This window comes from Myxocyprinus asiaticus, chromosome 21 (genome assembly GCF_019703515.2).
Source record: "Myxocyprinus asiaticus isolate MX2 ecotype Aquarium Trade chromosome 21, UBuf_Myxa_2, whole genome shotgun sequence".
Taxonomy (NCBI): Eukaryota; Metazoa; Chordata; class Actinopteri; order Cypriniformes; family Catostomidae; genus Myxocyprinus; species Myxocyprinus asiaticus.
Window position 1 is genome coordinate 4,454,763 of NC_059364.1, and position 11,396 is coordinate 4,466,158.

The 11,396-nt window shown below is 36.3% G+C and overlaps 1 protein-coding gene across 1 annotated transcript in view; it reads left to right on the plus strand.

The window, feature by feature from the left end:
* The window catches only part of LOC127411952 (fibulin-7), a 34,713-nt gene that overhangs the window by 17,308 nt on the left and 6,009 nt on the right, over positions 1 to 11,396 (plus strand). The window contains exons 4-7 of the mRNA XM_051647914.1: positions 6,176 to 6,301; positions 6,486 to 6,623; positions 6,891 to 7,028; positions 10,224 to 10,362. Of these exons, the coding sequence (XP_051503874.1) occupies positions 6,176 to 6,301; positions 6,486 to 6,623; positions 6,891 to 7,028; positions 10,224 to 10,362 (541 nt within the window). The remainder of the gene's footprint in view (positions 1 to 6,175; positions 6,302 to 6,485; positions 6,624 to 6,890; positions 7,029 to 10,223; positions 10,363 to 11,396) is intronic.

Genomic DNA, 11,396 nt, shown 5'->3' on the forward strand with positions numbered 1-11,396 from the left:
TATTAATTCAGAAGATGAAGATGGGTGAAAAAATCACCCCTTAAACACGTGTGGGCTCACTGTAGCCTTGTGTTCCCAAAATGCAATGCAAAAAATACTGTAAAGTACTGTTTTCTTTCCTTTGAGCAATCAATACTGTAAAATACCGTAATATTATGTCTAAGTCATTTAACCAACCAAAATTAACAGTAATGTACTGCATTTAAAAATAACAGGATTATACTGTTGATATTTTGAAGTAAATTAACAGCCATTTTTAAGAGTGTAGAATGTTGTAACATCTTTATAAACATAAGGGACTGTACAGTTACTGTTCTTCTAAACTATTTGGCTATTTCATTCATTTTATGTAGGATTTCAATTATGGTTACATTTAAACCTAAATTTGATGCCCAAAACCAATCAGCACAGTTCAATCAAAATGACTGCGCTATCTTTCTCTGTTGCGATCACTTTGACGTGGATGCATGTGTGCTTGCTTGCTCAGTGAAGTCTAATGGAGACTCACTTGTTGTAAAGCCAAACAGTTTTGCGAAATGGAAATACACACCTGATTTTGAATTAAGAACATTTAAACATTATAAAATGTAGAAAATAACAGTAAAAACTAAGTTATGCGCAGAAGAGAAACAACTCAAATGCATCAAAACAGCACAAGCACTCCGTAACGCACGTGATGCGGCAACAGGTTCACAATGAGTTGAAGTGTTGTGCTCTTGTACGCTGAACAGCTTGGATAGTGTTTTTAACGCTTCAACAAAATTTTTATCATGCAGAAGCATTTTTCACTACTGTAAAGTTACGTCACTGACAGAGTATCTCCATGCACGGTGAACAGATCTGACTAATTGATCATTAAATTAGTTGTCAATTATTTTAATTGACATTTAACATTTCTTGATCACTACATACAGTATGTAACAGGAGCCAGTTGGTGCATGATAGCTGTGCAGTGTGCATAAGCGACTCACATTTGTGGCTGTAGCCTTCAGCCTCCTTGTAAGCACGCCCGCATCCCATGATGGAGACACCGGTTCGAATCCCACTCGTAGCGGGTCTAGCAGGACTGATTACTGGTTAATTCACATACTTCCATTAGTGTTATTTCATAGTTTTGATGACTTTACTGTTACTCTAAAATGTTGAAATCTGTAATAATATTGAAGTCGAGAACTTTGGCAGGTTAATTCTCTGTTTTTTTGTGTAAAGTCTCAGTAGGCAGAGGTTAACACATGCTCACATCTCATTAAAGTTGGCCCATGGCCTGATAGCACACAACTATTCTAAGCATGCTATTGATGACTTCCTTTAATATTGCTGCTAGCAGCATTTGAGACATTCCAAGTGGTACAGTCAGGTAGGAGTGTGCATACTGCAGTGTGTTTGAAAAAGAGTGTGTATGTGTGCACTTAAGAGGAAAGTTCAAGTTTATAAAGACAGCACAGACAGTGTAATGTCTGTATTCAAGCAGGTGGGTGTAAGTGAGTCTATTTTGGGAGTTTTGCTTCCGAAAGCACCTTTGAGAGAGGGTGAAAAAACATAAATGTGTTCATGGGGAGTTCAGAAATATCTTGGCAACTGAAGAGAACCATTTACATCTGCAAATTCTCGCGCTTAAGCCTCCTGGGAGAGAAAATAAACAAGAGAAGGATTGCGAGCGCTGATCTTGAAAGAATAATTCCTTGGCCAGAAAGCCCAAACTTAATACTTTATACCTTGTTTTTCTCACTGACTCTATGTGTCATTCGACTTAAATTTCTTGATGTCTAACATCCAATTGGGATAACCGATCTTCTCCACATTTTGAGGAACTTTGGTGCATTTCTTTTCATATTGAATCCCCCAGTGTTGCTTAAACACAGTGTTACTACTACAACTGAAGGAGAGCAAAAATGCATCTGACAATGAACATTCAATGCACTGATGTACAGTATGCCAGTTGTTATCGCAAAATTAACACAGGCACAAAGCAGGACCCTATTTATGACATGGCTACATAGAAATGTAATAAATAAATCGACATGAATATTGATATTAGTTTAAACTATTTTATTAGCTCACTTCTAAAATAGCTTAACTTCTTCAACTCCAAAAGGGGGCGCTATGTCGCAAAAAAAGTTTAAGCTTAAAATGTTCAATTCTCGGAATACATAAGTCATGCATTTGGGATATCATTTAAATGCTTAGAATCTGAACTTTTCATAGATAACCTTCACTTTTGCATAAGGGCTGAAAACATATGCGTCATAAATTAGCGCCACCTAGAGGTCGTGTGGTAGAAATATTAATATAAATATAAAAGTCTTTCAAATAGCACTTAAATAGACAAATCATATATCAAATGAAAGCTCCCATTCTCAGGAGTGCGACTGTACAGTTTAAAAGATTTTCAAAAGGATCACAAAGTGAAATATGATATTTGTAAGACAAACATCTCTATGCACCAATCACTGCTGCTGTAAGCCACAAATAACTAATTTTTATATCTCCTTTACCTTAGGCAGTCTTCTAAAAAAATTGCTAATATTTGCTTGTCTGTGAACTTGCTTGTGTAAATATTCCAATGTTATATCTTAGATGTCCAGAATAAAAAAATGTAGTCCAGCAGGACAAGCATGCTAAACAAATCATCAGAATATACATGTTATTGACTACTGATGATAAAATGTTATCATAATCATTTTAAATACATCATCGCAAAGGGGAGGCTCTAAGCTTTCTAATGACACCTAGATTGTGCTTCTAGTCCACTCAGAGGCTGAGATATTAGATGAAACAACAAGGGTGGTGCGTGAACTGAAAATTAGACTGAATGTCAATGGACGAACACATCTGTGAGGGCTAAAATGCATTAGAGTCCCACCTACATTTCAGATCAGCATTTTGTGATGAAAGGTGATAGAGATAAAATAAATTTTTCTAGTACTTGCTGTCATCTAGTGGGATAAAATAAGACTTTTTGGAGGGAGATGGAGTGAACAGAACCTGAATTACATGCTTATAAATTTAGAAAAAAAAAAAAAATCTATTCATCATAAGATTGTAAACATATACAATATTATTTAAACATAATTGGAGTTTTATAATAGCTAATTAGCTATTCGAACTTACTTTGATGTGAGATGAAATGGTGATACATGAGACATTAAACTATAATAGCTAAGTAGAAAATATACAAAGGTCAGATATATATTTTAGCAGTCATTAAACAAAATGATTGCACGGCTTTATAGAATACTTGACTCTAATTGTTTAATTGCATCATCCTGCAGTCAGATATTTCTAAATAATGACACACATCCAAATAAAGTGATATTTCACTGATTATCAGGTGAAATTTTGAGTCATCTTTCCTACTTGAAGTATCACTCTACAATCGTTACAAGTAAGCTAATAAAATAATTCCAACTCATATCAATATTTCATGTCCAGTTAGTTATTTACTCGGTAAGTAGCAGTGTAATAAGTGGGATAACCTACAGTCAGCCCGTCATTTTCTCAAAATAAACCCCTTCAGGGTGATACAAGACCCCTCACCCTGTCAAGATTTATTTTGCGATAATGGCCGGCTGACGGTAGATTATTTCTCACATATTTGACCACAGAATGTTGAAAAGAATTTATCAGAATTGATCAAGTATATTAGAGAGCTGTCTAATCATTAATTATAACATATGCCCAACTTGACTATAACACCAAATTAGGCATTCATTTCTTATCCAAAATCCAATAAATTCTTGGTGTATTGTCAATATTCCACTACGGCATAAATTGTCTGTCTGTTGAGTTACGTTTGTGTCTTCTGCATGTTTATGAAAATAATTAGGCGTTCATTTCATCGCAACATTTAGTAAAGAATAGCATTCATACCGAATCATTGTCAGAGCACCCTTTGTTGCAACACACCCTCTTTTAGCCCAGAAATGAACACAAATCAAATACCAAGGATCATTGCATCAGAGGGTGAGACAGCTCTTAAAAGCTAGGTGTTAAGGATCTTTGCCCTTACATGTGTAGCCAACAGAATCTTATCTGCTCTTCTTTAGCAAACATCTGTTAGCATTTCTTCTTTGCATGGGCCTCACAAACATTCTCGTCCTGTCCATTAGAGATATTTACAGCAATGGCAGTAAATTCCCATCACGAGAGCAGACGGAAGTTTTGCCGCCTGCAGCTGCTGTAGACAGATGTTGTGTGGCACAGTAGCTGCTGTAAACTAAACCGACCTTCAACCGTTAACGATTATGGATTCAAACACCACACACAACATACTGTGAATGTGACGGTGGCCAAATGAGAGAACCGCAGTTTGGTTTAACTGTGGTTTTAGAGGCTGCTCGACATTCTCTTAGACTACTTCTCAGTTTCGCCATTTCATTGTTGACATTCCAGGGTATCTTTTACACTTTACTGTGCCATTCTGTATGGGAAATAGGGAAGAATGTGGGTTTGTTTAATTCCAACAACAACTCAGGTGTTTTCCATGGTCACATAGTCTTCAGCTTAGTACAGACAAGAAGGTAAGAATCTGGAATATTTAAAGTATTTCTTTCCTTCCGGATTAATGAGGATAATAGGCCCCATGAAAAAGACGGTATATAATCCAAACAAGAATAAAGGCTTATTTAGTGCCTTTCTCAAGGCATGTTGAATAAACACTCCAGTCACGAGCTTTTAAATATTTGAAATGTTAGCAGGGAAAATGTCTCAAGAAACTGTAAAAGCATGACTGGGTCATATTTCAGCCCAGAATAATAATAAAAAAAGAAATTAGAAATTACGTTTGCTTAAAGAAAATGAAGCATATATTTTTTATTTATTTTATTTTTTTCTCCCCAATTTGGAATGCCCAATTCCCAATGCGCTCTAAGTCATCGTGGTGGTGTAGTGACTCAGTCCGGGTGGTGGAGGATGAATCTCAGTTGCCTTTGCATCTGAGACCGTCAATCCACGCATTTTATCACGTGGCTTGTTGAGCGTGTTACCGCGGAGACGTAGCGTGTGTGGAGGCTCACGTTATTCTCCGTGGCATCCACACACAACTCACCATGCACCCCACCGAAAGCGAACCACATTATAGCGAGCACTAGGAGGTTACCCCATGTGACTCTACCCTCCCTAGCAACCGGGCCAATTTGGTTGCTTAGGAGACCTGGCTGGAGTCACTCATCATGCCCTGGATTCAAACTCACGACTCCAGGGGTGTTAGTCAGCGTCTTTACTCACTGAGCTACCCAGGCCCCGATGAAGCATATTTTTAGGGTCTTCAAGATTTTTACATTATTTCCATGATAATCGAACACATTTCCCACCTCAGTTCTCACTGCAAAAAATAAATAAATACAAATATTATTCTCTTTACTTCCATGTGGAACAATTAGTGATTCTCACGAAATCTGTCAAGAAAATTTCCTGGTCATATTTAACCCCAAATCAAATAAAAAAATGTAAAAATTACAATTAAAAATAAAGAAACACATTTTATCCCCAATTCTCATTACCGCAACGTGTCCGGATGTTTTACTTTTATTATTCCCATTGTATATCTGTATTTTAATAAATAAATAAAAAAATGCTGTTGCACAATGATTTATTTTTTATTTTTATTAAAGTAAGCGAAAATGAAAGGGAGTACTACTGTGATGTATAAAACTTTACTATTTAATAGATTTTTCATGTTGCGGTAATGATAATATCATAATGAACATCTTGTTTTGAGCTGCTGTAATGAGAACTGGTGGGTGTAACCCGTGTGTGTAACTGTCATGAAAGTAGTCACAATGTAAAAAATATTAATGGCTCTAATTTATGCTGATTTACAGAAAAAAATCTTAATGGCCCTAACAATAGGTTTTATTAATTTAAGGCAAAATATATATATTTTTATTATACATTTATTAACTATAAATAATTAAAATAATTACCTTTTATTTTTTTTTATTATTTAATTTTTTATCATTTGTTTTATCATTTTATTTTGGGATTAAATATGCTTATATTTTTGTGACATTCTCCCAGAAGAGATTAATTAAATATTATTTATTTATTTATTATTTTGCTATTTTATTTTTTTTAAATAATTTACATTTTTTTCAATATGATTTAATTGAATTTAAATGAATTAAATATTATTTTTGTTATTATTTTATTTTTATAAAGTTCTCTCTGCACACAGATGTGAGTGTGTGTTCCAGTAACCCGTGTCAGAACGGTGGCACCTGTGTGGAGAGTCTTAACCAGTACAAGTGCACCTGTCCACACAACTGGAGTGGGAGCCACTGTCAATACCAGACGCAGACAGGTCTGTTCTCATATCAGCGTGTCTGTGAGTTTCATTCAACCTCTTGCTCAGGAGAGGTGTGCTATTACAATCTGACTAAGCGATCTGATGATATTTCACCTGGCAGACACTAAAACGAATGAAAAGAATTCCATAGACTTACATTAAAATATGATCCCAGTGAGACCTTTCCTCTCTCTTTCAGCCCCTCCAGAATGGAGCGTCATGAACGATCCAGCCTTTAGCCGTAAACCTCGCTGTGCTAAAGTGGACCGGGCCCAGCACTGTAGCTGTGACGCTGGATTCCACATGAGCGGAACGTCAGACAACAGCATCTGCCAGGGTGAGTCTCACAGACCTGAAAATCTACAGGAGGCACGTGAGATTACTGGGGTCTTTTTCTTGAGAGAAACATCTATTTTTTAGATTACTTTTGATTTTAAAGAAGTTTCCGGGTAGTGTGCACATCCTAACCTAAGTCGTTTACAGGTGCAGGAAAAAATGGAGTAAACAAATGAAGTAAAAGCCAGGTAATAGATGTTTGTACACTGATATTAAAGCTACAAGCTGATATTAAAGCTCCATATATGCTGTTATATATCTTATACAGATGTGAATGAATGTGAGGTTTATAAGGCTGATCGTGGAGGGCCTCTGTGTGGCCACGCCTGCATAAACGTGCCGGGATCGTACTACTGTTCCTGCCCCACAGGATATAAACTGCTCACTGATGGAAGAAGCTGTGAGGGTGAGTGGCAAACCTAGTAATTTGAATCAAGATTGAAAAAAGCACATACTCTTTTAAACACTTTTGGACACCTTACAAAGATCTCCAGGGGTAAATAAAATGGGTAGATGAAGACAAATAGTGAGGACGTGGAAGAGAATTGAGTGAGTCAGTTTTTGGCTGGTGACTTGGAGGAACGTTTTGGAAGCAAATGTGAGGGAGTTCTTTAGGGCAGTATTTCAGAGCGGCTGGTTGCACTGCAAAAACTTACAGTATATTCGAAATGGGTATTTTTGTATTATTTTCCAGTAAAAAATATCCTATAATCCTTAAAACGAGATATATATGATGTTAGATATTATAAAAAATCTTGTTTTCAGAGAAATCTAACAATATTTAGTGAGATTTAAGATTGAAAAAAAACCTTTTTGCTAATAAAATAAGACAAATAAACCAAATGGAAAACAAGTTTATTTTTCTTACCACTATGACAGTAGTCGTTTTTCATTTTTAAAGCACAGAACTCACTAGGTTATATTCTTTTGTCATTTTATTCTCAGTTAAATGTATTTGTTTTAAGGATGTTTCAATATTTTTACTGGAAAACAATACAAAAATACCGAGTAAGACATTTTTTAAGACATAAGTCTTGCTTTCAGAGCAAAATTACATTTTGTTGGATATCTATGAAAACAAGACAAATTAAAGCTGCAAGCAGCAATGCAGATTCCTCCTCAAAACTGCAAATTATGTAAAAATTGACATGGTAGAGACATGTACTTCACACATGAACACAACATTTCATTAATTTGTTATTAATCATTGCAAGAGTCTTCATATGAACTGGTGATTGAATCAAAGTATCGGTTTTATGACTAGCGGATTTGTAAAGCATTATTTTAGCGTTAGTGATAAATAACAGTAAACTGTAATTCTGTCATCTTTTGACATATCAAGGTGAAATTTTGCACAGTACTTCAGAGTGATGTCATCTTGAAGCCTGTTAGGTTGGAAAAAACTTTAGTTAAAATGGCATTAGATTTTTTTGGACATATAGATATTGAGACAATGTGGACATTTACATAAATGCGCACCTTTCAGCCATTTTGTATTGTATTCATTTTTGCTAAATATCAAATTGAAAGACATGTATCCTACACATACACACCGAGTTTCAAGTCAATTGGAGCTATGGTTCAGGAGGAGTAGATTTTTGTAGTTTTGGACAAATTTGTATTGTACAGGAAAATCCATCATGGTGGACTTTATGGGTTCTGGAGGCTATTTTGTTCCTCATGAGAAATGAGGCATATATACCAGGATCAGAACTTTTGGACTTATGGGGTGGAAATGGCATTACTTTGAAAATGGACAAATTGGGGCGTGGCCTGTAGCGCCACCTATAGGCTCACATGGGCCATTTTTGGTGTGGTAGTTACTCATGGCCTGTAGTATCAATGTGCCAAATTTCAAAACTTTTTACCAAGGAGATCTTGAGTTATTGGGCAATTTAGAGCTACAGGAATAATAATAATAAGAAGAATACTAACAAAAACAATAGGTTTCCTCCTACCAGAGGAATCCTAAATATCATGTCATTTTGCTTCTCAAAGTAAATTGATCTTGTTTTAGAATTTTTACTGGACAACAAGAAAAAAAAAATAATGTGAGTACATAATTTACTACTACGATGTATAAATACTTTACAATTTAAATATACATTTTTCATGTTGCGGTAATGAGAATATAATGAACATTTTGTTTTGCGTTGCTGTAATGAGAACTGGTGGGTAAAATGAGTGCAACTCACGAAAGTAATGTTACACATTTAAAAATTTTACAAAACTGACATTTTATAAGTATAGGCATAAACGTTACTAAATTTAGTTGGATTTAATTTTTGGATGTAATTTTTCTTCTCAGAGTAAATTGATCTTGAATTTTTACTGGAAAACGAGACAAAAATACTCTGTGAGTACATCGTTTACTACTATGATGTAAAAATACTTTAGTAATGTTTATGCTTATGCTTATAAAAATGTAAATGTTGTTAGATTTCTTTGAAAACAAGACAAAATATGATGTCATTTTGCTACTCAAGTAAATTTATCTTGTTTTTTTTTCTTCCCAATTTGGCATGCCCAATTCCCAATGCGCTCTAAGTCCTTGTGGTGGCGCAGTGACTTGCCTCTATCCGGGTGGCGGAGGACGAATCTCAGTTGCCTCTGCGTCTGAGACCGTCAATCTGTGCATCTTAGTGCGTTACCACGGAGACGTAGCGCGTGTGGAGGCTTCATGCTATTCTCCGCGGCATCCACGCATAACTCACCACGCGCCCCACCGAGAGTGAGAACCACATTATAGCGACCACGAGGAGGTTACCCCATGTGACTCTACCCTCCCTAGCAACCGGGCCAATTTGGTTGCTTAGGAGACCTGGCTGGAGTCACTCAGCACGCCCTGGATTCAAACTCGTGACTCCAGGGGTGGTAGTCAGCGTCAATACTCGCTGAGCTACCCAGGCCCCCAAATTTATCTTGTTTTAAGATTTTTTTACTGGACACAATTACTCAGTAAGAAGAAAAAAAATCTTGTTTTCCAGTAAACATTCTCAAAAATTCTTAAAACAAGATCAATTTACTTGAGAAGCAAAATAACATGGTATTTTGTCTTGTTTTCAGAGAAATCCAACAATATTTAGTAACGTTTATGCTTATGAAAATGTACATTTTGTTAGATTTCTCTGTGAACAAATTTTTTAGAGCCTGTTTTAGAGTCATTCACATTTTGTAAATGTGTGACATTACTTTCTTGACATTTTACCCGCCAATTCTCATAACAGCAATGCGAAACAAGATGCTCATTATATATTCTCATCATGAAAAATTGATATTTAAGCTGTACATTTTTTACATGAGAAGCAAAATGATTTGATGTTTTCAGGGAAATCCAACAAAATTCAGTTTATGCTTATGCTTAATTTTGTAAGATTTCTGTGAAAACAAAAAATGTCATTCTGCTTCGCAAGTAATTTTTTCTTCTTTCAAGGATGTATATATTTTTATTAGAAAGTATGGCAGTGCAGTGAGATATCAGAGATCTGAATGCAAATCAAAAGTCCAAACAGTCCCGCCTCTCCTAACTCACTTCTTTTCTCTCGCTCTGTTATTCCCGTCCTCTCTAATTCTAATGTCTCCTTCGCTCTGGGCGCTCCAGATGTGGACGAGTGCCTTACACAACAGCACAACTGCAGTCGTGGCACCACCTGTATCAACACCGGAGGAGGTTTCCAGTGCGTTAACCCCGAGTGTCCGCGCTCGCACGGCAACGTCAGCTACGTGAGGACCTCACCTTTGTGAGTGAGCAGCACATGCACACACAAAAAATTTAAATAAAACGTTCCAAAACCTAGCGAGTTGCCTTGCTCTCTGCTGCCCTACTGCAAATGGAACCTCATTAGTGACTGATTTGGAACGCTAAACATAGCAGCAACACTCTAAAGATGCCACATCCACACTAATCAGTTTACATTTCTGCATTTGGCAGATGCTTTTTGTCAAAGCGACATAGTGCGTTCAAGGTATACGTTTTATCAGTTTGTATGTTACCTGGGAATTGAACCCATGATCTTGGGGTTCATAGTCCATGGATATAACAGGACATTCAACAAGACAAAAAGTAGGGCTGGACTTGACTTTATCAATCAGGAATTGATTGGATGGTGAAAAGTGGTCTCTATATGACAAGAGATTGGAGGGGAGGGGTTGAAAAATAAGAAGAATTGCTGACATCAGTCAAACAGGATAGTCGTTTTAAAGCCAGAACAAAAGATTATAAAGGACAAACAATTCTTTGGAATTACGTGCACCAACGTATCGTTCACAATAATGCCAAGAATGTGTCTTATCTTTTGACGTTGTCTTTAAAATACAGTATAGGTAGACAGCTCACTAAGTGTTGCAACAAAGTGAATAACTCACTTAATGAGGTTTATGTGCCACTCTTAGTGCTGTCAAAGCTTCTGTTAGATTTGTTTGTGATGATTCTAATTTGAACATGAGAGAAAACAGGGAGTGAAGGATGTTGTTCAGGGTGTGTTTCCATAGTAAACACATGTCTGTCTCTTGGAGTCTTAAACAGTGGCCCGCTAATGGCCTCTTTAAATCACTTGCTACTTGCTTGTGGTATAATTTAAGTAGGTTACAATAATTTTTTCTTGCATGACACTTTGATTCTTGTTTATTATATACTGTAAGTTGTTTGTTAAGCTGACGTGAGCTGTGAACAGCCCCTTTGTGTCCGGCTAAATGTAAGAAGCAGTAATCTGCTAGTCACACAAGGCACACAAGCTGTTCTGTAACATAACTAGAAACACTTAAAAGTACTGCT